This window comes from Pituophis catenifer, unplaced genomic scaffold (assembly GCF_029215685.1).
Source record: "Pituophis catenifer annectens isolate HBS135680 unplaced genomic scaffold, rPitCat1.0.hap2 SCAF_2, whole genome shotgun sequence".
Taxonomy (NCBI): domain Eukaryota; kingdom Metazoa; phylum Chordata; class Lepidosauria; order Squamata; family Colubridae; genus Pituophis; species Pituophis catenifer.
This window is the reverse complement of record NW_027256882.1, coordinates 16,457,962-16,485,946: the sequence shown is the minus strand read 5'-3', so window position 1 is coordinate 16,485,946 and position 27,985 is coordinate 16,457,962. Positions and strand designations below refer to the sequence as shown.

At 38.6% G+C, this 27,985-nt stretch overlaps 1 protein-coding gene across 1 annotated transcript; it reads right to left on the bottom strand.

Annotated features, from left to right (window-relative positions):
* Nucleotides 1–1,042: 1,042 nt before the first annotated feature.
* Nucleotides 1,043–27,985, bottom strand: LOC139309905 (vomeronasal type-2 receptor 26-like; the record flags this gene model as incomplete). Its single annotated transcript, XM_070934093.1, has 4 exons — nt 27,933–27,985; nt 26,941–27,006; nt 25,507–25,563; nt 1,043–1,667 (listed from the first exon to the last, which is right to left on the bottom strand). Coding segments are annotated over exons 1-4 (801 nt in total), but the record flags the coding sequence as incomplete, so codon positions are not given.

The window sequence follows — 27,985 nt, the reverse complement described above, 5'->3', positions numbered from 1 at the left end:
TTCTTCAAGATGGTCTCTCCTCCAAAGTCTCCTGGGCAAGGTCTTCCAGAGCTATGGAGGCAATCAGTCCCTTGAACCCTGTTTAAAGTTAAGACTAGGGCCTGTTTGTGATTTTCTTTTATTTTAAATCTTGGTTTATATACCTTAAATTGGAACTGATTTTAAAATTCCTGAAGTATCTGAAGTGAAATTTCATTTCCCATCTGTTCTAGAAATAGAACAGTTCAGAAATATCAGATTTTGGATAAAAGATGATTAAAAGACAGGAAAGTGATAGCTTGTATCATTGAGTAAATAGGGAAAAAGTTAAAGGAAGATAAAGGAGGGATTGAAAGTTTTTTTTTCCCTTGATACTCTCTGTGTTGTCTTTCCCTATTCATGTAAGACAGTGAAATCCTCTATATTTTCTATATAAGTTTCTTGGTTTGTTAAATAAAGAGTGGGCTGTGAGGTCTGCAGGTGAGATGGTGGCAGTGCCTACAGGGTAGCCCACATCCACCCAGTGCAGTATTATGTTGATGGTGCTGAGATCTTGGGTCCAATAGGACAAAGAATCCCAACTGCAGATAAAGTAGCATACAATTAAAATAATGCCTCCACTGCATTTATACAATTATTTCTGCCATATCAACAAGGTTCCCATTATACAAACATCATTTTTAAAATATCTTGGTGGGGCATTTTCAGGGATCAGCTAAGGGCAAAGGAGAGATCTGATGATTCAACTACTCAAAAGAGCTAAGTGTCCACCTTGCAATGAGCTGGAAAAGGATGGAGGACACTATTTTCTGATTGGCCTTTAATTTTTCCAAGCAAAATCATTGGTCCACTCATGTATGGACAACATCTTGCATCATGTTCGAGGTTTCGACTCTTGGAAAATTTTGAGAGCAAAAATTCTTATGTTTCACATTTCTGCATTTATTTTGGCCATAAGCTGCTTCTTTGTATTCAAGTCTGGCCTCAGAATGATAATGTAGCACTTGGGGATGAAGATGCAGCCCAGCAGACCAGCACTGGAGGACAAGATGGAGAAGACCTGAACGGCCACCATGTACTTCCCTTTGGTGCTCAGATAAGTGGGCACAAAAGTCACCCAGACGCTGCAGAAGACCAGCATGCTGAAGGTGATCAGCTTGGCTTCATTGAAGGCCCCAGGCAGATTCCTGGCTAGGAAAGCCACTGTAAAGCAGTTGGCAGCCAGGAAGCCCAGATAACTGAGGGTAGTATAGAACATGACAACAGACCCTTCGTTGCATTGCAGGATGATCACTCCAGGCTGGGAGTGAAAGTCAGAGTCAGGGAATGGGGGGAAAGCTTCAAGCCAGATGGAGCAGATGATAATTTGGATAGCAGCTGAAGAAAGGATGATGGAGTTAGCCCAGCTCTTCTTCAACCACCTTTTAACTCGATTTCCTGGTTTTGTGGCCAGGAAAGCAAACACAACTGTGATTGTTTTGGCCAAAAGAGAAGAAATAGCCACTGAGAAGATGATGCTGAAAACCATTTGTCGGAGAAGGCAGGTGGCTTTCCTTGGTTGACCCATGAAGAGAAGAGGAGTCAAGAAGCAAAGCAGGAGGGAGACCAGGAGCGTGTAAGAGAGGTCCCGGTTGTTGGCTTTGACAATGGGAGTTTCTTGGTATTTAATGAATAAGATTAAAACAAGGCTTGTAGTTAGGAACAAGAGTAGGGCAACAGAGATGAGGATGAAGCCCAAATATTCTTTATAAGACAAGAAGGTTGTTACTTTGAGGAGACATTGAACTCAGCCCTCATTTGGATATTGATCATCTGAACACTTGGTGCATTTTTCTGTATCTGAGAAAATAAAAAGACAATACTTCCTTAAATTTCTGTCCTTTACATTTCAAGGAATACCTTCTTGGGAGAACAGCAGCATTTTCCAAGATGTATTTCTTAATATCTCCTCAGGAAGAAGGTAGGAAGAACATCATTTTCTAAAACATATAAAGCTAAGATTCTATATAATTGGGGAAAATCCTATGACTTTTTCTTTGCTTTCCTGTGCAATCTGCAGAATTTTCATAGTAAACCAGATTATTACAGGTAAATAATCAATTATAAACAATCATATTATCTTACGCCACACTTTTGGGGTCCTTCTAGATAGTACTTAGTTCTCTGAGTACTCGGCTTAGAGTATGTCTATCTTCTGAAATGTAATTGGCTGGCAGAGAAAGCTAATCCTGCAAATAATCTGGAATGACTATGGGACCAGAGGTAATATTGGTGTAACAAGATGCATCAATCCACCTCATTATGGATCAATGATACCTTCCAGTGATCCAAAAGGGGAGGCCCATTTAGAGAGCATTGCAACAATCCTTCCAGGAAAGGGACCTAAGACTCAGTTTCAAAGAACTTAAATGTTCCTAGAAAAATAAATGTGGAAGGCAGATCCAAACTAAAAAATGGAAGAGGTATTTTGTTTGGCAGTAACAAAACTTGCCCAATATGCCATATTCTCCAATCCCTATCAAGGTCTCTACTATTTTTCATTTTGATAAAAATATTGTGCAATTTGAAAATATACAAAGAAATCAGTTGAAGTTCATTTTGTCTTTTAGCTTTCACTTTAGTGAAAATTGTTCTGGATGAATCCACTTCCACAAGGGCTGTCCTTTCCTCCAGTGTCACCCACCTTCCTGAGTGGAGATGGTCCCCTTCGGACAAGGAACACAGTCGTAACAGCAAAATGGCTCTCCCTCTCGCTTCTGCTTGACAAATCCAGGATGACATTTTTCCACACATTTGGACTGAGGAAGAGACTAAATAGAAAAACAATGAATTCCAAGGAAAATATGTTAGCACTAACCATCCTGACATGCTGACATGCTCTTGAAATAAGAGTAAAATTAACTACTTAGTTTCTAGTACTGTAGTGATGTGAGATAGAGGTAAGGTTATGAGAACGTGTCCCTCAGAAAGTGTAAATCAGGAATCTTTTGCTGCAGCATGTATGAGCCACATGTGGGAATGTCTAAGGCCCAGCTAGGTATCCAAGAGAAGGTCCTTTTTGCTGAAGAACTACAATTAGGTAACAACAACTGCCGTAGAAGAACAAAATCATATTTGTTATTAATTAAATTTGGAGCCTCCATTTTCCCTATCCCCCAATGATTTAAGGTAGCTAACAATCAATATCAACAATTGTATGGATAAAGGGGGATGTTATAATATTAATAATATTTTTAGTAAGCAAAGGTCAATATCTAGAGGAGGGAGTAAGTAATCTGTTATGAATTAGGGTTTTTTTTTTGTTTTTTTGTTATGAAGAAGTCACAGGGGGGATGGGTGGGGAGGGGGGGTTAGGGAGGGGGAGGGAGAGGGGGAAAAAAGGGGGAAAAATTTGTATTTGAAAACTTTTTCAATAAAAAAAAAAACAATTGTATTCAAGGGGTTTTTAGATGACATGCCCTCTTAAAAGCCAAAGCCCACATCTAAGTAATATTTCCTTTTAAATTGTCCATCATTACTTCAAATATTGTTTTATTACTTCAGTTTCCTGGGTCAGGGCATTATCTCTCAGCAGTCCAATCATTTTGACACCACATCGACAAAAAAATTCTTGGACCTCCTTCATAGGAGCAGAAGGCCTATTTCGCTATCTCAGAGGAGTGAGAGATTGGGTTGCTTAAAAATGTCTTTCCTTGCCCTTTAATGGGACACTGGCCCCAATCAGTGCAAGGTAAATCCTAATTCCAAAGCTTATTTCTCACTGGAACCAAGACCATTCAGTCTAAACCTGAACTCAGGAATTGGTCAATGAATGTGTCTTCTTGTTTGGTATTTGAGGACAAGGAAGAAGCAAACCATAATCCCTAGCACTTGAAGGCATCTCTTATCATTTTCATGCAGCTTCTCCATTTCAACACTAAGCCACGGTACATAGGCTTAGCCCAATGAAATGGGTCAGAACCCTTTGGAAAATAGAGAAAGGACATCAATATTCCTCCTACCCTGTTGTGCAACTTTAGCCATGACATATGATCTTGGTTGATAATAATTCTCTGCCTTTCCAAAGTCACCAGTTGGTCTGTCATGAGATTCTTCTTAGGAAGAAACACCCAGCTAATGAGCTTCAGATCAGCCTTTACATCACCATTTTGGTCCAAGTACAGTTTGTAATTGGAAAAATTGCAGAACTCATTCTTCTTCAGATAGGGATGAAACTAGAATGGGAATATCAAAGAATTTCAAAAGCAACAATTTTGGTAACTGATCACTTTTTTGTCTGTTCTAAATGGAATCTTTCTTTTACAGTCATCTAACTTCCAAATATTCTTAGTAGGGATCTATCTATCTATCTATCTATCTATCTATCTATCTATCTATCTATCTATCTATCTATCATCTATCTACCTTGCTCAATAGTAGTAACTGTGAGAGGGATCTTGGAATCCTAGTGGACAACCATTTAGATATGAGCCAGCAGTGTGCAGCAGATGCCAAAAAAGCCAAACCAGTTCTAGGCTGCATAAAAAGCCCAGCAACAGAGGCCAAGATGGAGAAAACTTGCATGGCCACCAAGGACTTTCCTTTGGTGCTTAAGTAGGAGGGCAAGAAGGAAACCCAGACACTGCAGAAGACCAGCATACTGAAAGTGATCAGAACCAGAAAGGATGATGGAGTTGGCCAAGCTCTTCCCCAACCATCTTCTGACTCTGCTCCCTGGTTTTGAGGCCAAGAAGGCTAGCACCACCATGATTGTTTTGGCCAACACAGAAGGCACAGCTATTGAGAAGACAATGCTGAACACTGTTTGCCGTAGAAGACAGGTGACATTCCTTTATTGTCCAATGAAGAAAAAGGAGGATAAAAAACAAAGCAGGAGGGACACCAGGAGGATGTAAGAGAGATCCCGATTGTTGGCTTTGCCAATGGGAGTTTCTAGATATTTAAGGAATATTATTAAAAGAAAGCCTGTGGTTAGGAATAAGAGTAAGGCAAAGGAGATGAGGATGATGCCTAGAGGTTCCTTATAAGACAGAAAGATTATTCTTTTGGGGATACACTGGACTCGGCTCTCAGTTGGATATTGATCATCTGGGCACCTGGTGCATTTTTCAGTATCTGAGAAAACAGAAAGAAACATTTCTTTTATATCTCTTTACATTTCAAGAAAGAATTGTTGTTGATGTTCTTAGTTGCAAAGTGATATCCAGTCCATCGCGACCCCATGGACAACATTATTCCAGGCCTTCCTGTCCTCTACCATTCTCTAGAGTCCATTTAAGCTCACGCTGACTGCTTCAGTGACTCCATCCAGCCACCTCGTTCTCTGTTGTCCCCTTCTTCTTTTGCCCTCAACCTTTCCCAGCATTAGGCTCTTCTCCAGTGAGTCCTTCCTTCTCATTAGGTGGCCAAAGTATTTGAGTTTCATCTTCAGGATCTGGCCTTCTAAAGAGGAGTCAGGGTTCGATCTCTTCTAGGACTGACCGTTTTGATCGCCTTGCAGTCCAAGGGACTCACAGGAGTCTTCTCCAGCACCATAGTTCAAAGGCTTCAATTCCTTGGTGCTCAGCCTTTCTTATGGTCCAACTTTCACATCCATACATTGCAATGGGTGATAGCTCTGCATGCCCAGAGAGATGGCTCTTCGTGCCACTTCCGGCATGTGTGCCATAGGTTCATTATCACGTATCTAGATTATTTGATGGCCTCTCTCAGCAGTGTTAGGGAGATATTAATTTACAGTGAGAAAGGTCCAGGTATACATATTAATGTGTCCCTATCCTAATAGAGACTCTGAAATGCACCTTCCATGCACTTGAAAGTACTAGGTGGGGATGTTCACCAAGTGATGAGAATATTAAAGGGGCTCACCCCACCAAGCAGATAGAAGGGCAACCTGTTCCCTACAAACCAGTTTTGGGATAGGAGGTGTGGCAAGAAATTAGGTCACACAGTCCACCATGCTGTGGGCATCAGGGTCATCTTAGCTGCAGCCCTCAAAGGCCTGATTTGATGAAATAAACATCTTCAAAATATAAAGGATCTCTGTATCTTGCATGAATATGGAAGGGCAACAGAGAGAGCACCAAGGGAATAAATATTTCTATCCACTCTATACTTTTCTCCTGATTTTACCCAATGTTAAATTCTGCAGGCTTTCACTCTCCTGATTCTTAATCAGCTCTCATCCCAAAATTGATGTTTCTAGAAAAGATGTGAAATAAAATTTTACTTGAGGCACAAACAATTTTAAAATCAGCCCATATTTACAGTCAGGTCCAGAAATATTGGGACATTGACACAATTCTAACATCTTTGGCTCTATACACCACCACAATGGAGTTTGGATGAAACAAACACAATGTGCTTTAACTGCAGACTGTCAGCTTTAATTTGAGGGTATGTACATCCAACTCAGGTGAACGGTGTAGGACTTACAGCAGTTTGCATATGTGCCTCCCACTTGTTAAGGGACCAAAAGTAATGGGACAGAATAATAATCATAAATCAAACTTTCCCTTCTTAATACTTGGTTGCAAATCCTTTGCAGTCAATCACAGCCTGAAGTCTGGAATGCATAGACATCACCAGATGCTGGGTTTCATCCCTGGTGATGCTCTGCCAGGCCTCTACTGCAACTGTCTTCAGTTCCTGCTTGTTCTTGGGGCATTTTCCCTTCAGTTTTCTCTTCAGCAAGTGAAATGCATGCTCAATGGGATTCAGGTCAGGTGATTGACTTGGCCATTGCATAACATTCCACTTCTGTCCCTTCAAAAACTCTTTGGTTGCTTTTGCAGTATGCTTTGGGTCATTGTCCATCTGCACTATGAAGTGCTATCCAATGTGTTCTGCAGCATTTGGCTGAATGTGAGCAGATAATATTGCCCAAAACACTTCAGAATTCATCCTGCTGCTTTTGTCAGCAGTCACATCATCAATAAATACAAGAGAACCAGTTCCATTGGCAGCCATACATGCCTATGCCATGACACTACCACCACCATGCTTCACTGATGAGGTGGTATGCTTAGGATCATGAGCAGTTCCTTTCCTTCTCCATACTCTTCTCTTCCCATCACTCTGGTACAAGTTGATCTTGGTCTCATCTGTCCATAGGATCTTGTTCCAGAACTGTGAAGGCTTTGTTAGATGTTGTTTGGCAAACTCTAATCTGGCCTTCCTGTTTTTGAAGCTCACCAATGGTTTACATCTTGTGGTGAACCCTCTGTATTCACTCTGGTGAAGTCTTCTCTTGATTGTTGACTTTGACACACATACCTATCTCCTGGAGAGTGTTCTTGATCTGGCCAACTGTTGTGAAGGGTGTTTTCTTCACCAGGGAAAGAATTATTCGGTCATCCACCACACTTGTTTTCCATGGTCTCCCAGGTCTTTTGGTGTTGCTGAGCTCACCGGTGCAGTCCTTTTTTTTTTGAGAATGTTTCAAACAGTTGTTTTGGCCATGCCTAATGTTCTTGCTATCTCTCTGATGGGTTTGTTTTGTTTCTTCAGCCTAATGATGGCTTGCTTCACTGATAGTGACAGCTCTTTGGATCTCATCTTGAGAGTTGACAGCAACAGATTCCAAATGCAAATGGCATACTTGAAATGAACTCTGGGCCTTTTATCTGCACATTGTAATTGGGGTAATGAGGGAATATCACACACCTGGCCATGGAACAGCTGAGAAGCCAATTGTTCCATTACTTTTGGTCCCTTAACAAGTGGGAGGCACATATACAAACTGCTGTAAGTCCTACACCGTTCACCTGAGTTGGATGTACATACCCTCAAATTAAAGCTGACAGTCTGCAGTTAATGCACATTGTGTTTGTTTCATTCCAACTCCATTGTGGTGGTGTATAGAGCCAAAGATGTTAGAATTGTGTCGATGTCTCAATATTTCTGGACCTGACTGTAGGATTAATATATGGAGAGACCTAGTAGAAAATAAAATAAAAAGGTGCTAGTCTCAATATTAGGCAAATATCAAGGGTAGTTATTGTTTCCTTGGCATTAGTTGACAAGCAGCAGTAGAGTTACATGTCAGTAATCTAGAGTGACACCAAACTCCATAACTCTGGGTGATCTTCCCCAGCAATCTCTAGAAACAAGAGAGCATACAGAAGGACAGCAGAAGTCAGTTCTCTGAACTTGAAGTTTCTTCCTCCAGCATCACTTTCTGGACATGTCCTGAGAGGAAGAACCACAACTACTACAGAACAGTTCCTTGGGATGGAGGGGTGAATCTATGATGTTTCAATAATAGTCTTTTCTCCAACTACCATGGAGTCTTGAAAAAGTTTAGAAGCCCCAGAGGAGAAGTTGATTCTCACTGTTATCACCATTCCAGTCTTTGTGACCTCTTCTGCTCCTTCTCTAGTGGCTGCCTTTGATGTAAACATCAGACTGAAATAACATGCAAAGAATCTGACATCAGAAAAAGAATAAATGCCTCAGATCACACTTTGTATGGCACAAGTTTTGGGACAAGTTGGGCTGTGCTCTTAAATGTTTCTCTCTCTCTCATTTCCAAGCTCTGTTTGTCTCTGTCTGAATCGGGAAAGCCACAGGCATTTCCACAAGAGTGCTTTGAAGTCTTCAAACTCTACTTGTTGACCTTTTTTGGAAATGGGAAGCAGACTAATTCAGCCATGATGGGCCTCTTACTTATGATGATGATGATGATGATGATGATGATGATGATGATGATGTTCCAGTCATTCTCTGGGAAGATTAGAATGAAGTGCCCTCTGAATTTGGAGCAGCAGGATGGAAATAAACCATTGAGTTATTACAGGCTAGGAGACCATCTCATTAGTATAGTAAATACTGTAACTACAATATCTCATGCAACGTTGCTTTTCAACACTGCTCCTTATAATCAGTTTGACTTGTAAATCATCCAGTGTGATGGAATTGCCTTCCCTTCATTTCCAGTTCTTCTTTTATATATTTTATATATAAAATATTTTTATATATATTCAATTGTCACAATTTCCCTAATTAGATTTGAAGATATTCTAGCTATTTTCCTCTATTAAACTTATTCATATTTCTAAAACGTATCATTATATAAATCCCCAAAACTTTAACCTTAGACTGTCTACTTTCGACCTCACCCCATTCCTAAGAGGACTGTAAGGGGCGTGCATAAGCGCACCAGTGTGCCTACCATCCCTGTCCTAATGTTTTCTTTTATTCGTATTCTTTTCATGTATTTATAATTATGTTTACACTTGTATCTGTCATAAAAGATATGCTTGAATAAAATAAATAAATAAATACATAAATACATAAATACATAAATACATAAATACATAAATACATAAATACATAAATACATAAATACATAAATACATAAATACATAAATACATAAATACATAAATAAAAATATGGAAATGAGGTGTGCAAGGGCAACTACAACTGTTTCAATCACTACATTAAACAAAAGTCAGTATTTTTAAATAAGACCAAGGACTTGGCGGGACAAAAATAATTTCTGCCCCATTTTTGCATTTGAATCTCTTCCACAAAATAAGACAGAGAAGCCATGGAAATCAGAATGATTCAAGAAATTAGACAGGACTGCAAATAGGAGTTAGTGAAAGAAGAAGAGAAAGTCAGTGTTAGAACTGGAAATGAAGAGGGTATTAAGTTTATCATGCTGGTCTCAATTGCAAATATAATCTAGATATGATAAAGACATGAAAAAGGACGAACTGCCTTTGATCAGATACTGTTGAATTCTGATGAAGAAAAATTAATTAAGAAAATATATAATTTTTTACTAAATTTGAAAATGGAGGATGAACAAATAAAAAACACAATGATACAGTGGGCAAAAAAATTTAGATATAATATAGAATTATAGAAATGGCAAACCTTATGGGAGAGAAACTATAAATTAACAATGGCAACTTCTTATAAAGAAAATTTACATAAAATGTTTTATAGATGGCACTTGCCACCTGCTAGGTTAACTAAATTATTTAAAAATATGTCTAACAGATGTTGGAAGTGTAACCAAAAAACGGGCACATATTGCCATATGTGGTGGACTTGTGTTAAAGAAAAAAAAAATTGGCCAAAAATACAAAAGTGGTTAGAAAAGATGATAGGAAAACATATAGATTTTAAACCTGAACCTTTTCTATTAGGTATAGCACCAGAAAAAATCGATAAACAGAATATATATTTAATATTGCATAGAAGGTGCATATTCATGTAAGACTCAGAGATCCTTTATATTTTGAAGTTGTTTATTTCATCAAATTAACAGTGGCCTTTGAGGTCTGTAGCTAAGATGCCCACAGCATGGTGGACTGTGTGACCTAATTTCTTCCCCCATCCTCTACCCCAAAACCAGTTTGAAGGGAACAGGTTGCTCTTCTACCCACTTGGCGGGGTGGGTCCTTTTGATATTCCCATCTCTGAGGCTTTGTGTGAACTTTTTGCTTATTGCTTAGCGCATTGTAAGCTGCCCTGAGTCTCCGGAGAAGGGCGGCATATAAATCAAATTAAAAAAAAAAAAAAACTTCCCCACCAAGTACCTTCAAGTGCATAGTAGGTGCATTTGAGAGTCCCTATCTGGATGGGGCACATTAATAGGTACACCTTGGCCTTCCTCACTGTAAATTAGTATCTCCATAAAACTGCTGAGAAGCCATCAAATAATCTAGATTGGGTTGCTAATAGTTTGTTCACTTCTTCTTTGTACTCAATTAGCAAAAAAAGAAGGTACTTCTGTTGACTAGTACTTGAACTGAATTAGATAAAATTGATTCCTAATTGGGTAGAGGTCCTGTTAGTCCAATTGAGAAATAAACTTCATCTTGTCCATGTTAGGGAAAATGTTCCCTCAAAGGGCAGGTCAAAAGTTTCTGGTATTTTAAGCATCTGGACTTTACCAGGGTTGATCATGCCTCTCTTTTACCCCCACTGGGAAAATGGAATAGGCTTTCCCCATCTGAAATATCTGGATTAAAGATTTGCTGTGTATTCAGATGTTTTATGCAAGACATTTCTTTGTACTGATTTTCAATCTAGTGCTTCCATCTCTACAAAAATCTAGGCAACCCTTAAGATTTGAGATAAGGTGACCAAATAAATCTCTATGTTTTGGTATTGATAAGGAGAACTGTCTCATGACATTGTGATCCTGATGTATATGTGCATCATGTTCAGATCAGTATTAGGATACTCCATGTTGTTATCCCTCCATGGACCAATCAAGGAAATTCAAAAGTTTGGCCCAATTTTTTTCTGTTCAGATATTTTCACAAGTGGCTAAAGTTACATACTGAGCATCTATCCATTCTAAGAAAGTTGCCCAATTAAGTAGGAATACATACTGTAACATTTTCTCAGTAGATAATCCAAATGTCAACTCGCAAGGCATCCCTGCCCTGCTCTCAAGTTGCCATACACAAGGGGGATGGCAAAGCAGCACGGCAGCCAAAAACAAAAGCACATTCCAGACATATCTCTCTCAAGGCTGTCTCCCAGGGTGACCCACAGCGGCCGGAAGGGAATGATCTCTACAACCAGCTAAATTGCTCCGTTGGCAAAAAAAGCCTCTGATGATCCTGCGTTTCAGCTGCGATCGTCAGTGACTTTTCAAAGCATTTTTTTTCCACCTCTTCGGCCAAGCGGTTGTAGAAAAAATGCTTTTAAAAGCCTCTGACGATCGCAGCTGAAACGCAGGATCATCAGAGGCTTTTTTTTTTTTTTTTTACTTTTAAAAGCATTTTTTCGTCGGAAGAGGTTGTAGATAAGTTGAACTAATTAAATTAAATTAAATTAGAAAAAATGCTTTTAAAAGTTAAAAAAAAGCCTCTGATGATCCTGCAGCTCAGCTGGGCATGGTGGGGGGGGCAGCGATTTTTGATACAGGTTCTCCAAACTACCCACCGCCATTGCTACCAGATCGAGCGATCCAGTCTGAACCGGGAGCATTTCACCCCTGATCATCAGTACCCTAGAATCCCCAGATTTGGTGGTGTAATCAAGTCTCGAAGGACCTATGGAACATTAACAGGGGATGGAACTAACTTCATTTCATGGGAGAGAATCTTCCATAAAAAAGAGGTCACAGCAGATAGTATCTTGGACTTGCCAGATATTAGCATATATTCAGATGGGATGTGTTGATCTAATAACCTCATTCCATGTCATGAAGGGCTTTAAAGGTTAAAAACAGCATCTTGAATTAGGCTCAGAAGCAAACTGGCCAGCAATGAAGCTCAAGGAGCAGAGGTATGATATATTCTGAAAACACCCATGAGCGCTCATGGCGCTGCATTTTCCACCAGTTGAAGCTTCCAATTATTCTTCCAGGATAGCCCCAAGTAGAATATATTTCAGTAGTTCCATCTGGAGAGGACCAGGGCATGACTGGCCATGATTGGGGCCCTTACATTGGGGAACATGTGCAACTGGCACACAACACAAAGCTGTGCAAAAGCAGTTAAGCCATCATTGACACCTTCTCCTTAACCAGTTGTTGTGAGTCCAGGAAGATCCCCAGTTTGCTTACCAGGCCTATCAGGAACAGTTCAACCTATTAAGCACCAAAGATAGCATAGTCCTAGAACTGGCAGCCTGCAAAATCCAAAGCCATTCAGTCTTGCCAGGGTTCAGCTAAAGCCATTCAGATGCTCAAATTCTTTAGGCACTAATGTAAGAAATTCATGGCATTAATATATTTTCCAAGAGGCAGAGATATAAAATTCATCACAAAGTGAGTGATGAGTTCACCCAATGGCTTCATACAAATGTTGAATAGGATAAGAAAGCACCGAGCTCTGCTGCATCCTTTCAGGGGAGGAAAGCTATGGCAGACCTAGACAGCATACTAAAAAGAAGAGACATCATCCTGCCAACAAAAGTGCATATAGTCAAGGCTATAGTTTTCTCAGTTGCAATGTATGGCTGTGAAAGTTGGATCATAAGGAAGGCTGAGCGCCAAAGAATTGAGGCCTTTGAACTCTGGTGCTGGAGAAAACTCCTGCGAGTCCCTTGGACTGCAAGACGATCAAACTGGTCAGTCCTAGAGGAGATCAACCCTGACTGTTCTTTAGAAGGCCAGATCCTGAAGATGCAACTCAAATACTCTGGCCACCTAATGAGAAGGAAGGACTTACTGGAGAAGAGCCTAATGCTGGGAAAAATTGAGAGCAAAAGAAGAAGGGGTGACAGAGAACGAGGTGGCTGGATGGAGTGAGCTTAAATGGACTTCAGAAGATGGTAGAGGACAGGAAGGCCTGGAGGAACATTGTCCATGGGGTCGCAATGGGTCAGACATGACTTCGCAACTAACAACAACAACATATTAACGGCAGCTAGAATTGTATTTGCGCAACAATGGAAAAGTGATGCGATTCCTGTCTGAGGAGAATGTAATTAAAAAATATTAGATTGCACAGAAATGGATAGATAAATACTTGCTATTAAGGATAAAGAAGAATGAATATTTTTTGATATGGGACACATTTTATCAATGGCTAGATAACAGAAAGAGAAGTTAGAAACAAGGAGATATAAAGGGAGGAAATGGTATAGAGGAAAGTCGTTAAAGAAGATGATGTTAAATGTTAAGTATTAAGGTTAGTACATTATAATGTTATTATATTATTAATGTGATGGTGATGACTAAATATAATGAAGATAATGTAGATGAAGCGGGATCTGATAGATGACCACTGGATAACTTTCTATTCACTCTATTCTAAAAGCAGGAAATGCATCCGGTTGGAAAAAGTACAAAGTCAGCCAAAATCCTTTTGATACCTTTAGGAGGCCTCTAAGTTGTCAGAAGATAGGAACATTCTAATGACATACAGCTTAAAGGTTGGTAAGGTCAAGGGTATCCACATGAGCTAGAAGTCGTTTATCAACAGAAGATAATTTGAATCTATGCTACAGTAATTTACAGAAGAATTATGATTGTTTGGCAAGGATAATGTAAAACTTTAGTAATTAGGAAATGTCAATTAAATATAACAAATGTATGTAACCATATAGGGAAAATCGGATGTATGATCTCATGATTAACCATATATGGAAAATGTATGATCTCACTGAATCTTTTGTCTTAGAAATGTATAAAACCGTTGTATCAGAGTTCTCTCTTTGTTCAAAGCTTCATGTACAAAACTGGCTCTGAACCTTGCGCAATAAAACTGTCTCTGGCTGATCTAGGAATGTTGTTTGGTCTCATCATTCCACAACAAAGATGTATAAATATGACTATTTAAACATAATTGTATCCAGAATACACACTGTTTGATGAAAATTGAGTGTTATATAAATAAAACAAATAAAACATCAAAAAAAAAAAAAAGATGGGAAATAAAATTTCACTCCGGTCACAAGCAATTTTGAAATCAGCTCCAATCAGGATTCATACATGGAGATGCAATAGAAAAGAAAATCATAAACAAGTCCAACCAATATTAAATGAGACAGGTTCAAGGGTACTGATTGCTTCCTTGCCAATAGAAGACAGGCAGCTCTAGAGTTAAGTGTCACCAATCTAGAATGTTACCAAACTATCTAGCTCTGTATGTCCTTCCCCAATGTCCTCTGGAGACAAGTTACTATATTGAAAGACAGCAGGAGTCATTATCTGGGTATTGAACTAACTTTATCCAGCATCACTTTCTGGACAAGACCTGACAGAAAAGATTGTTATCATTAAAGAACAGGGACCTTGGGGGTGGATTTGTTATTTTTCACTAATGTTTTTATCCAGCTACTCCTCTGCAAATGGAGAATTTATGATTCCCAGAGGAGAAATTGCTTCTTGCTGTAATTTTCAAATTTCTGGTCTTTGAGACCTGGTCTGTCTTTGAGGTAAACATCAGACTGAAACAACATGGAAGGGATCTTGCCTCAGAAAAGGATATATGCCTCAGTCACATACATTATGGCACGTGTTTTGGGATAGGCAGGAGCTGTGCTCTTGGATGTACTTTCTCTTCCAGGTGAACCTTGATTTGTCTCTGTCTGAATCAAGAAAGCTACTACGATTTCAATATTGTGAAGGTGCTTTGAATTCGTCTAATTCCTCTTGTTGTTCTTTTTTCAGAAACGGGAAGGGGATTGATTCAGACCCATAAATTATGGATCTTCTGCTTCTGCTGTTGATCCTGCTGGTGTCCCAGCCAGTCTCTGGGAAGCTTAGAATGAAGTGTCCACTGAATTTCGAGCACCAGGATGGAGAAAAACCATGGAGCTATTACAGGCCAGGTGACCATCTTATCAGTATCATCACCACTCAAACAAAAATATTGCATAAAACAACGTTGCCTTTCAACACAGCTCCTCGTTGTCACTTTGACTCGTAAGTCATTCAGTGTGATGGAGTTGCATTCCCTCTATTTGCAGTTCTAACACTCTTGTTCTTTTCTTCTTATTTTGCTCATGCCTGTATTACAGTACCTGTCTAATTTCTTGAATATTTTTTTTTATAATATACTTTATTGAATTTTTCCATTATAAAAGAAAATATATACAATCTCTACCTCCTTCAGAGGCACAGTGTTTATACATATTAAGAAATCATACATCAAATATATTTCATCCTTAGCTATTCAAGATTATATTCAGTATAACTCATCTTTCAAATGCATAAACTAATCATATCCTAAAATCATGTTTTTGTCTTGTTCTTTAACCAATTATATCAATTTCCCCATACTTCGTAATATTTAGATTTCTCCTCATTATTTATCTCACTCGTCAGTTTTGCCATTTCTGCGCACTCTAGGATTTTATTTATTAACATTTCTTCTGGTGGTATAATTTTATTTTTCCAGTATTTCGCGAAGACTAGTCTAGCCGCTGTTGTTATCTGAATTATAAGTTGAATTTTGTTGTTGTTGAAGCTGTCTCCAATTGTACCCAAAAGAAATATTTCTGGAGATAAGACTATCTCCTGTCCCATTATTTCACATAGCCAATATCGAATTTTGGACCAAAATCTTTTTGTCTCTGGGCAGGTCCACCATAAATGATAGAAGGTGCCAACCACTTTTCCACATTTCCAACACAAGGCTGAGAGATTTGGAAACAATTGAATAATTTTTATTTTCATTGCTTCTCTTTCATTTTATTTTTTGGAGGGGAAAATGCAAATCCAAAAATGGGACAAAAAAAACCTGCTGAAAATATCCAGATTATAACTTTCCTGGTCTAATCCTGTTTTATGACTTGAATGCCAACTTTGGTTTAAAGTTTAAAGTAGTTATTGAATGGTTTGTAGGTGCCTCTGCCGAGCACATTTCTATAGCTTTATAACCTCTCATTCATATTCAATTAATGATCTTTATAGGAGCAGAGAATGGCTTGATTTCTTCTGGATCACATATGAAACAGCCTCTTCGTATTATGATGGTTCTACTTTAATAATTGATTGGTTTTGAATCCTGGTTACTCAGAAGATGAAACTTAGAACTGCTGCAAATAATGGTTTCTTTCTGATTCTTACATTTATAATCTCCGTCTCATCTCCCCAGCACTCATTAAAATGAAATGGTGATGGGTGACTGTCATTTGTATTTGATTTTGGATCAGTGTTGGCTTAAAACTCAGAAGGCTTGTGAAGACAAAAATGATTAAATTGGAAACAATTTAATTACATTTAATTAATTTAATTACATTTTGTAATTGTTATTAATGATGATGATGCTAACATGAACATTTTTTACTTCAGTTTATCTTTTGATAGCTTTAGAGTACTACGCTACATTTTTAATATTCAAGTGATCAACAATACTTCCAGGCTTCTGCACAATCTCACACTTGGCTACAACATCCATGACAACTATTTGAACACACTTCTGAGTTCAGATGCCTTAATGGACATGCTCTCTATTGGAGAAGCCAATGTTCCCAACTACAGCTGTGGAAGGAAGGACAACATTTTGGCTCTTGTTGATGCAGCTGCTGATGAAATCTCCATCCAGATGTCAACATTAGGAAACACCTACAAAGTCCCTCAGGTTTGTAAGTTTATGTTTTATTTTTTGTAAATTGAATGGGGTGGTGGGTTGATATGTCATAGATCCAACCATATTTTCATTTTGGAACTGAAGAACCCCTTTTCACCATGTCCATTGTAGGTGTCATAGTTAGGGATTTGGATCCACAGTGTTTAGGAGGCAAAGATCAGAGCAGTGCTGTCATCTCATGAGGTCATCATTGCTTTGGGTCTTTTGATTCATACTTAGGAAGGTGAGGAGAGGTTCTGTATTCAATCAAAAGGAAGATGAAATAGAGATGGGAAATTGTGTACATAATCTTAAACAAAGTAATATTTTCAATGGTAAACAAATCTCAGATTTGTGAATAGAATTCAAATTGATTATCTTACCTATAACTGATAAAACACATATGACTTATAAACTTGTAGGAATACTATCATTAGTCAACTATTTTATTTTTAAAAATTACAGGCGTATTAGCCAACATGTCAAATATTTTTATCCTACAATGTTCATGATGAAATTCATCATAAATAGCTTGAAGAGCAATAAAGCCACTGTGAAAGATTTTCTGCCAGCTGAAGTATTCAAAAAATATCCCTAATGGTCGTGTCCTCTATTGGCAGGTTCATTTACATATATTAATAATTCCTAATATATTCAGTTGAGTTTAGGAAGGCAAAAGTATGTTTAAAACAGAATAAAAAGCAATTACAGTATAGGCTGATTGGGCTAACAGAAATTGTGGCTATAATATATGCTAGAGTCCTCTTGGGAAGAGCTGAGAGTGAATAGATAAAGAAAGAAAAACAATGGTTAAATATAGAAAATTTAACCAAGACTCTTATAATGAAGATACTTGTATTCGATGAGCTCCAGAGAGAGAGAGAGACAAAACACATCTATTAGTTAAATGTCAGCTGTATAAGGAAGAGATCAGTATCTTGAACCGCATATTAGACAAATGACCTATTTGAATCCTTATATTAAACTAACATATTTCCTGTTAGGACAAAATTATCAAAACACATTCCATATGGCTCTTTATTTGAACAAAACATTTTAATTGACCTATGGACCTGTGGGCCTGAGGCCATAAGTTGTAAGGCTGATACAGAAATATCATTGGCATTCTTTTAAACTTATGGGTTTTATACTATTAATATATACAGTCTTGCTAATGTTATATTGTTCTTAATTCTTTATTTTCATATGTGGTAATGATTAATCAACAATAAACTATTCTAATAAGTTCATGAGAACCAAGTCGGATTTGTTTAAAGATAATATTTTGGAACTGATCTGACCCCCAAATACAACACAGAATTCTTCATTGCTTTTTCAGATCAATTTTGAATTATTTTCAGATTCGCTGCATGATAAGAGTCAATTGCCCTTTTATCACCATCTTTATCCCAAAAAAAGGATCCTCTACCCAGGAATTGTCCAAGTACTTCTCCATTTCAGATGGACCTTGGTTGGTCTCTTTGCTTCAGACACAGAAAATGGAGAAAATTTCATGGGGACTTTGTCTCCTATGCTTGTCAGGAATGGAATCTGTGTTGTTATATCACAATATTTCTCAACAACCCGACTTACAGCACTCCACGGCAATACCCTCTCTAAGTGGAGACAAGTCAATGTCTACATTCACTACATGGAATATGGTGCCGTTTTGGAAAGAATTCTTCCTTTTCACTTAATACTTAGGCGTTTGCCAGGACACATTGAAGGGAAAGTCTGGATCACAACACTCCTTGGACTATATCCACTGAGAGACCACAGTGCTCTCAAATACGTGAATAGTATCTGGACTGTTGATTTTGAGAGAAAAAAGCAGCCAATAAAGGATGCCTTTATAAGCGGTTTCTTTCTGGATCGACCCTCTGGACATCAGTCATACGCCTGTTCTTTTTCAAAACATGTCTTTTCTGTCAAAGGCCGGAAAAGATGCACTGAAAAATCACCACTGGAGACCCAAGAGAAAAAGGACATGGCATGGGCCATGAATTTCCACCATTATTACAGTGCCATTAAGACTCTGGCCCATTCCTTGAATGCTGCATATTCCTCCAGATCCTGGAGGAGGAGGAAGGAGGGCAAAGGCTGCAGCCATGGCAGGTATAGGGTCCCAACAAGGACTTAGTTCCTTTGGTAAAGGAATTCAAAAAAGAAAGATGAACACCATATCAACCTACCTGTGTACAGGACACCAATATGTTTGGTCAATCTAATCATTCAGGCAACATTCACAAGAACAGGAACTGTTCTATGAATATGACAGATAGATTGATATTCAACACTGCTAATTTTTAAATGATGTGTCCATTTCAAATAGATCCTTACACGTTTGTGATTAGTATCATAGAATTTTACCTTCATAAATCTGAAGGAGCCCCTTAGATCATCTAGTCCAACCTCTCCTCCCTGCAGGAAGCCCAGTTAAATCTTTACTAATTGATGGCTGCTTGGTCTTTGCATTAAGAAGGGATGTCTGAACTTCTCTACTCCTCTGGTTCAACACTAAAACTCCTTTTAAGATGTTTTCCCTCTTATTCAGAATCGTCTCTACTGTACTTGAATTCATTTTTCCATGCCTACTGTCTAGAATAACATTAAACAGATCTTAAGTGTTTGTGTAACAGCTTTCAGTTATTCTCCACCCAAGAGCTTCTATTAGTTGGAAAATCAATCAAACAATCAATTGCTCAATCAGAATAGAGCTGGAAGGGACCTTGGAGATTTTCTAGTCCAACCCCATGGTCAAGCAGGAAATCTTATACCATTTCAGTCCACTCTTTTCTTAAAAACTTCCAGTGATGAAGCATCCACAACTTCTGAAGTTGTTCCACTGGTTAATTGTCCTCACTGTTAGGAAGTTTCTCCTTAATTTGAGATTGCTCCTTTCCTTGATTAGTTTCCATCCATTGTTTCTTGCTTTGCCTTCTTTGGAAAATATGTTGATCCCCTCTTCTTTACGGCAGCCCCTCAAATATTGCCACTGTGTCACCCCCTAGTCCTTCTTTTCTCTAAACTAGCCATGCCCAATTCCTACAATCATTCTTTGTATGTTTTGGTCTCCAGGACTTGGTTGCTCTTCTTTGCAATTTTTCAAAAGTTGCCACATCTTTTTTGTAACATGGTGACCAAAACTGGATTCAGTATTCCAGGTGTGGTTATACTAAGGATTTATAAAATGGTACTAATACTTCACATGACTTTTATTCTATGCCTCTGTTTATACAACCAAGGATTGCATTGTCTTTTTTGGCTGCTACCCCACATTGCTGGCTCATGTTTAAGTGGTCGTCCATTAGGACTCCAAGGTCCCTCTCACAGTAACAGAAAAGATGTTCCCACACTCCTTCTGATTTTTTCTAGTAGACCAACATGGTTCTTCTCGTCTTACCTCAGAGCTAAGAGCAGCTCCTTTGATCTCTTCCTTGGATTCATTACTGTCCCCTAAAGCTAACTCAATTTTTCTGAAATATTTTTTTCCAAATGTAGTGCCTGCAAGGGGTAATTGGGGTCTCCCACCAAAAACCCAGCATTCACTTCCTGATATGCTCATGGAGGCACTTGCTTTCTTTCCATTAACATCACACTGCTGATTCATATTTAGTTTGTAATCAACTACTATTCTGAGATCATTTTCGTAAATATTTTTATTAAGTTTGATATCGTTCATCATTCTTGCTCTCCATTTCTATTTATTTATTTATTTATTTATTTATTTATTTATTTATTTATTTATTTATTTATTGCTTGGTTGTTTGTTTGTTTGTTTGTTTGTTTACTTATGTACTTACTTATTTATTGACTTTATATTGCCGCCTATTCACCCATGGCAACTCAAGGCGGTTTACAGAATATAAAACCACATTTTTCTTCTTCTATGTTGAAGACTTTGTACTTGTTTCTCTTTTAAATTCCATTCAGGGATTATTATTTTTCAGCTCATTGTGATAAACATCATTTGATATCTGTTTCTAAGTTATACATTTAGACACCAAATTTGATATCAGCTATCAAATTGGTAGCCCTTTCATTCCCTTTCATCAAAATCATGAATGACATTATCATGAAATTAATAAAATGAATATTATCAAATCAAATTAATATACTACTAATTCTAATTTATTATGGTCAGTGACCACTATATGTATTTAACTATATGGGAAAAGGACAAATGAAATGCTAATAAAAGGTCGATATTGTAGCTCCTATCTACAGCTTTATTCTTATATGTGATGCTCAAGTCAGTGGTAGTTGCTGAAATAAGATATTTTTCTACTAGATTTTACTTATGTACTTTTCTCTATCACGAAATCATAAACGTTTCTCTGGAAGCTTCATCTTTTTTAAAAGAATATAACTTCAAACTCAGTTTTAGCCACTAATTGTTAGACCATCCATTATACCATCAATTTCTTATTTAAGTAGGTTTATACAAATATTTGTATTTTCTACTGGATTTTACTTATGTACTTTTCTCTATCACGAAATCATAAAAGTTTCTCAGGAAGCTTCATCTTTTTTAAAACAATATAATTTCAAAGTCAGTTTTATCCACTTAATTGTTATACCATCCATTATACCATCAATTCCTCATTTAAGTAAGTTCCTAATTATCACAAATTAGTTTGTTAATCATTTACTAAAATCAAGTTATATCACCAGCATTCTCACAGTATTTTAAAAATGTGTAATCATAGAAGGTGGAGGAGGAGCTCAAAACTGAATAATAGGCAGAGAGGGAAACTCACACAAGATCCACCATAACTTCTCAAGTGTAAAAAGAATTGGTGAGATATTTGTACTTTCAGATATACATGATTGTCTCACGAGATGAGCAGAATACAAATTTGATGATAGATAAATAGATTAGATAGATAGATATTGATTGAGATAGATATAGATGATAGAATAGAATAGAATAGAATAGAATAGAATAGAATAGAATAGAATAGAATAGAATAGAATAGAATAGAATAGAATAGAATAGAATAGAATAGAATAGAATAACAGAATTGGAAGGAACCTTGGAGGTCTTCTAGTCCAACCCCCTGCCCAGGCAGAAACCCTACACCACTTCAGACAAATGGTTATCCAACATCTTCTTTAAAATTTCCAGTGTTGGAACATTCACAACTTCTGCAGGCAAGTTGTTCCACTCATGAATTGTACTAACTTTCAGGAAATAGATAGATAGATAGATAGATAGATAGATAGATAGATAGATAGATAGATAGATAGATAGATAATGGATGATAGATATTCTCTTAATGTAGGCTAATTGCTTGTTGTTCCCATGAAATTCATAAATATTATGTTTGTGCAATTTATTTGTGACCTGATTCAGAAAGTTTCCTATGATTGACAAATTTTGTCAATTATATTGTTTTCAGAACTTATATTGACAATACATAATTGACAAACTTTGCTGAAGTTTCCTATTTTTTGAAGATAGTGATGTGTTCATCCTACTAAGAATATTTGGAAGTTAGATGACTATAAAAGAAGGATTCCATTTAGAACAGACAAAAAAGTGATCAGTTACCAAAATTGTTGCTTTTGAAATTCTTTGATATTCCCATTCTAGTTCCATCCTTATCTGAAGAAGAATGAGTTCTGCAATTTTTCCAATTACAAATTGTACTTGGACCAAAATGGTGATGTAAAGGCTGATCTGAAGCTCATTAGCTGGGTGTTTCTTCGCAAGGAGAATCTCAGGAAAGACCAACTGGTGACTTTGGAAAGGCAGAGAATTATTATCAACCAAGATCATATGTCATGGCTAAAGTTGCACAACAGGGTAGGAGAAATATTGATGTCTTTTCTCTATTTTCCAAAGGGTTCTGACCCATTTCATTGGGCTAAGCCTATGTACCGTGGCTTAGTGTTGAAATGGAGAAGCTGCATGAAAATGATAAGAGATGCCTTCAAGTGCTAGGGATTATGGTTTGCTTCTTCCCTGTCCTCAAATACCAAACAAGGAGACACATTCATTGACCAATTCCTAGTTCAGGTTTAGACTGAATGGTCTTGGTTAGTAGTAAGTAGTTCATACCAAATTTTGACTATAGGTTTAGCCCCGCCCCTTTGTGACATTTTATTTACTTTTTTACCCCCTTTTTTAGCCCCTCCCCTTTGTGTGACATCTTTGTTTATGTTTTCAGCACCACCCCCTTTTGTGATGTCACAACACCCCCACCCCTTTTGTGATGTCACAGCACCCCCAGCCCCTCCTTACCTTGGAGGACTATGACGTCATAACCAGTGCCCTTTACCCACAAGCCCTTTTTATCGGAAGTACTTTTACATCATGGTGAGCCACTCCCACTTGACCCATAAACCTTCTCACCGGTAGTGTGGAGACAATACCACACACCACCACCACCCCTCTCTGAACCGGGGGGGCCTTTCACCCAGAACTGTTGAAACAGCAAACACGTCTGACCCAGAAGCCCTTTCAGCTTGATACATTAATTATGCATATGAGGCTCTTCTCATTGGTCCATATTTGCAGAGGCGGAGCTTGACAGTAGCAGCCTATGAAGTTGTTTCTCTGATTCAGAGGCGCTTCCCATTGGCTGAAAGAAAATGATTGACAGGCCGAGCACATGGAATAGGCTAACCCGCCCTGAAAGGCTTCCCATTGGCTGAAAGAAAATGATTGACATGCCGAGCACATGGAAGAGGCTAACCCGCCCTGAAAGGCTTCCCATTGGCTGAAAGAAAATGATTGACAGGCCGAGCACATGGAAGAGGCTACCCCGCCCTGAAAGGCTTCCCATTGGCAGAATCAAAATGATTGACAGGCCGAGCACATGGAAGAGGCTAACCCTCCCTGAAAGGCTAACCATTGGCAGAATCAAAATGATTGACAGGCCGAGCACGCGGCCTTCTATTACAAAAAAGCAGAAGCATTTCTGAGCTTCAAACCCCACAATAATATATTTACGCAGACCAAGAAGTAAAAAGCATTATCAAAAAGCAGACTTGGAGCCTGTTTGCAGTTGTAAAAGTTTGGAAGCTGAACACATCCTTTTCTTTGTTCTCAGAGGATTTTACTTTTGCAGAGGTGTAAAAATAAAATTACTATTTTTTGCAAAGAAAGCCCTTTTTGTATGCAAAATGTTTTTATTTTTATATATTTCCGAAAGGTTTGGGTAACGGGTGGGGCTAGAAGGCTGGAAAAATAAAATTAAGAGAAAGAATAAAGAATAAAAACACGAGGTTATGCGCAGGCTCTGTATGTTACAAGAGGCCCCAGGGCGTGTTGGGGCATGCCCCAGGGAGGGGTGGCCTGCGGTCATGCGCTGCGTATATGGTTGCTAGATAACGGGAGGGCGATGAGCGTGACGGCACGTGCGACAAGTTTGTTTATGGCTCTGAAAGGCTTCCCATTGGCTGAAAGAAAATGATTGACATGCCGAGCACATGGAAGAGGCTAACCCGCCCTGAAAGGCTTCCCATTGGCTGAAAGAAAATGATTGACAGGCCGAGCACATGGAAGAGGCTACCCCGCCCTGAAAGGCTTCCCATTGGCAGAATCAAAATGATTGACAGGTCGAGCACATGGAAGAGGCTAACCCTCCCTGAAAGGCTTCCCATTGGCAGAATCAAAATGATTGACAGGCCGAGCACATGGAAGAGGCTAACCCTCCCTGAAAGGCTAACCATTGGCAGAATCAAAATGATTGACAGGCCGAGCACGCGGCCTTCTATTACAAAAAAGCAGAAGCATTTCTGAGCTTCAAACCCCACAATAATATATTTACGCAGACCAAGAAGTAAAAAGCATTATCAAAAAGCAGACTTGGAGCCTGTTTGCAGTTGTAAAAGTTTGGAAGCTGAACACATCCTTTTCTTTGTTCTCAGAGGATTTTACTTTTGCAGAGGTGTAAAAATAAAATTACTATTTTTTGCAAAGAAAGCCCTTTTTGTATGCAAAATGTTTTTATTTTTATATATTTCCGAAAGGTTTGGGTAACGGGTGGGGCTAGAAGGCTGGAAAAATAAAATTAAGAGAAAGAATAAAGAATAAAAACACGAGGTTATGCGCAGGCTCTGTATGTTACAAGAGGCCGCAGGGCGTGTTGGGGCATGCCCCAGGGAGGGGTGGCCTGCGGTCATGCGCTGCGTATATGGTTGCTAGATAACGGGAGGGCGATGAGCGTGACGGCACGTGCGACAAGTTTGTTTATGGCATGTTCTGACAGGTCCCAGGCGTGGCCTGTGGTTCACAGCCTGATAAAAGAGGGCCTCTGCAGAAGGGCGACAATTCAGCCGTTTAAAGCCTAGGCCTCGTTTAATAATATGGGGCAAGACGAAGGAAATAATAAAAAGGTTGTAGACCCTTCTACATCATGGCCCACGGCAAGGCCTATTCTGAATGACTGCCACAAAATATGTTGTACAATGTTTGATGAAGACTTACAGGACTTCAGGCCTATTTTGTTTGGATGCCGTCTATCATGCTGTAATGTACGGGACGTCATAGAACGTGAAGACGTGAACGATCTCACCAGGTCTTACCTGTCACGATGGGAAATGACTAAGAGATGCTCTTTATCGCCGGTCCAAGGAACAGGCCTGAGTAAGTAAAAAATCGGTTATATATTCAAATGTGTAATTCAGGATAACACTGTTACCATCATGATAGGTAATGAATTAATATATTTTCCAGGTTCTGTCCCGGTTTATAGTCACAACAACAGTGACCCCTTAATGTCAAACTTATCAACCGATGAAGAGTCTGCAGAGGGCCGCTTAGGTAAATGAAACTAAATTGACTTTTTTACTACAGCTATTGATGACAACTTTATATAATAAATGGGGAAAGTTGCTGTTAGATTTAGTAATGATATATTTTTTATATTTAATCAGAAAGGCCCCAAGGATATAAACATGACAAGAGTCTGGTTTTTTTAAGAGGCATCTCAAGTGAGGAAGAATCTACAGAGGAGAGAGGTGATTGTCAGTGCCCTACGAAGACCATTACCAACGTGCCTACGGCGGATGTTAATAATGGTATTAATGAGGCGGTTCTGAAGCTTACCGAATACCCCGTTTGTCTACCAGAGGATGTAAATAAAGACATTACAAATGTAGTTAACATTGCTAAAGTATGTGAATGTGGTCGTGTTGGTTGTATTTGTGAGGTGACTACAGAATTTGAAGATAGTGATGATGATGATGATGATGATTACTATAGCTCTACTAGTGATGAAGGTTATTATTCTGCTAGTGAAGAATGGTAAAGGATATGTAAATTACAAATAAAAGGCTTGTGCTAAAGAGCAAAGTGTATTTATTGTAAGGAGCGAATGGTGCAGAATGAAGTATGAAAATATTCTAAAGGAGTTGTATTATACACCCGAATGCACAGGCAGTTATGGAGGTGTAGACCCACTATTTAAGGCAGGACGGAAACGCATTAAAAACCTAACCTTGAAACGTGTCAAGACATGGCTTTCCGGACAAGATACATATACTCTTCATAAGCCGGCAAGAATAAATTTTCCTAGGAACGCAACAATAGTTTCTTGCATTGACTGTCAATGGCAGGCAGATCTTGTGGATTTATCAGGATTTGACTCTGAAAACAACGGTTTGAAATTTATTTTAACAGTGATCGATGTACTTTCGAAATATGCCTGGGCTGTCTGTTTACTTGATAAGTCAGGACGGGGGGTGTCCGAAGCCTTCCAGACCATCTTCCAATCAGGAAGGGCCCCCAGAAAGTTACAGACAGATGCTGGAAAAGAATTCCTAAATAAGCCTCTGAAGACACTTTTGGAGCGTTATGGCATACACCATTTTGTCACACATAGTGAAACTAAAGCGGCTGTTATAGAGAGGTTTAATCGAACTCTGAAAAATAAACTCTGGAGACATTTTACAGCTAAAAATACTCATAGGTATGTGGATGTTTTACCGGCTCTCATGCAGGGGTACAATGGCTCTTACCATCGCAGTATCAGGACAGCCCCCAACATGGTGAAACAATCTAACGAAAAAGACGTGTGGCTACGGCTATATGGAAAAAGTTTTAAAGCAGCCGGAAAGTTAAAAACCTTTAAGGTGGGGGATCACGTTAGAATATCCAGACTAAAGGGCAGGTTTGAAAAGGGATATCATCAAACCTTTACAGATGAAATATTTATTGTCAAAGAACGGGTTCAGAGGGGAGAAAGAGTTGTATATAGATTAATGGATTATGCAGAGGATCCCGTACAGGGAACTTTTTACCCAGAGGAGCTGCAAAAGATTCCTAGCGAACAAGAACGTGTCTACAGAATTGAGAAAATAGTCAGGAAAAGAGGGAGGGGAAAACAAAGAGAATATCTAGTTAAATGGTCTGGGTGGCCGGAGAAGTTCAACAGTTGGGTTAAGGAGTCCGAAGTGTGGCACCTTTGACATGGCTGGTTTTTATATTACACTGCCCAGCAATGCATCAGCAGCTGCATTTCCCAACAACAAAAGTTCCAACTTTACTATTCGACTAGCAAAAGTGTTGGAGCTTCCAGGATCATGGGAGGTAGGACTGGTTGAGTTACAATATCCGCACACTTGGAATACATTAAATGCAAAGGAATATTTTGAAATCGCTAATGAGAGAAAAAAATGGCAGTTTCCTTTAAAAGCTGGACACTATGCAACCATCCAGAAAGTAATAGAAAATATGAACACGGTTATGACAGAAGCCGAAGACCCCCCAGAAGTAATCGTGAAGTATGATGCAATTGCACGGAAAATCAGACTTAAAGGAGAGGGTCCCTACAGCATCCTAGTCACTGAAGGCCTTGGAAAAATATTAGGATTACAGCCACATGTACGTACCAAAAAAAGCAACTTTGTCACGGACATTACAGGAGGATTCAACACGCTGTATATTTATACAGATATTGTAAGCCCACAGATAGTGGGTGACTTCTATGTACCGTTACTACGTTGTTTACCTGTGCAGGGTAAGGACAACGAAATAATCACGACGACCTACGAGCAGCCGCAT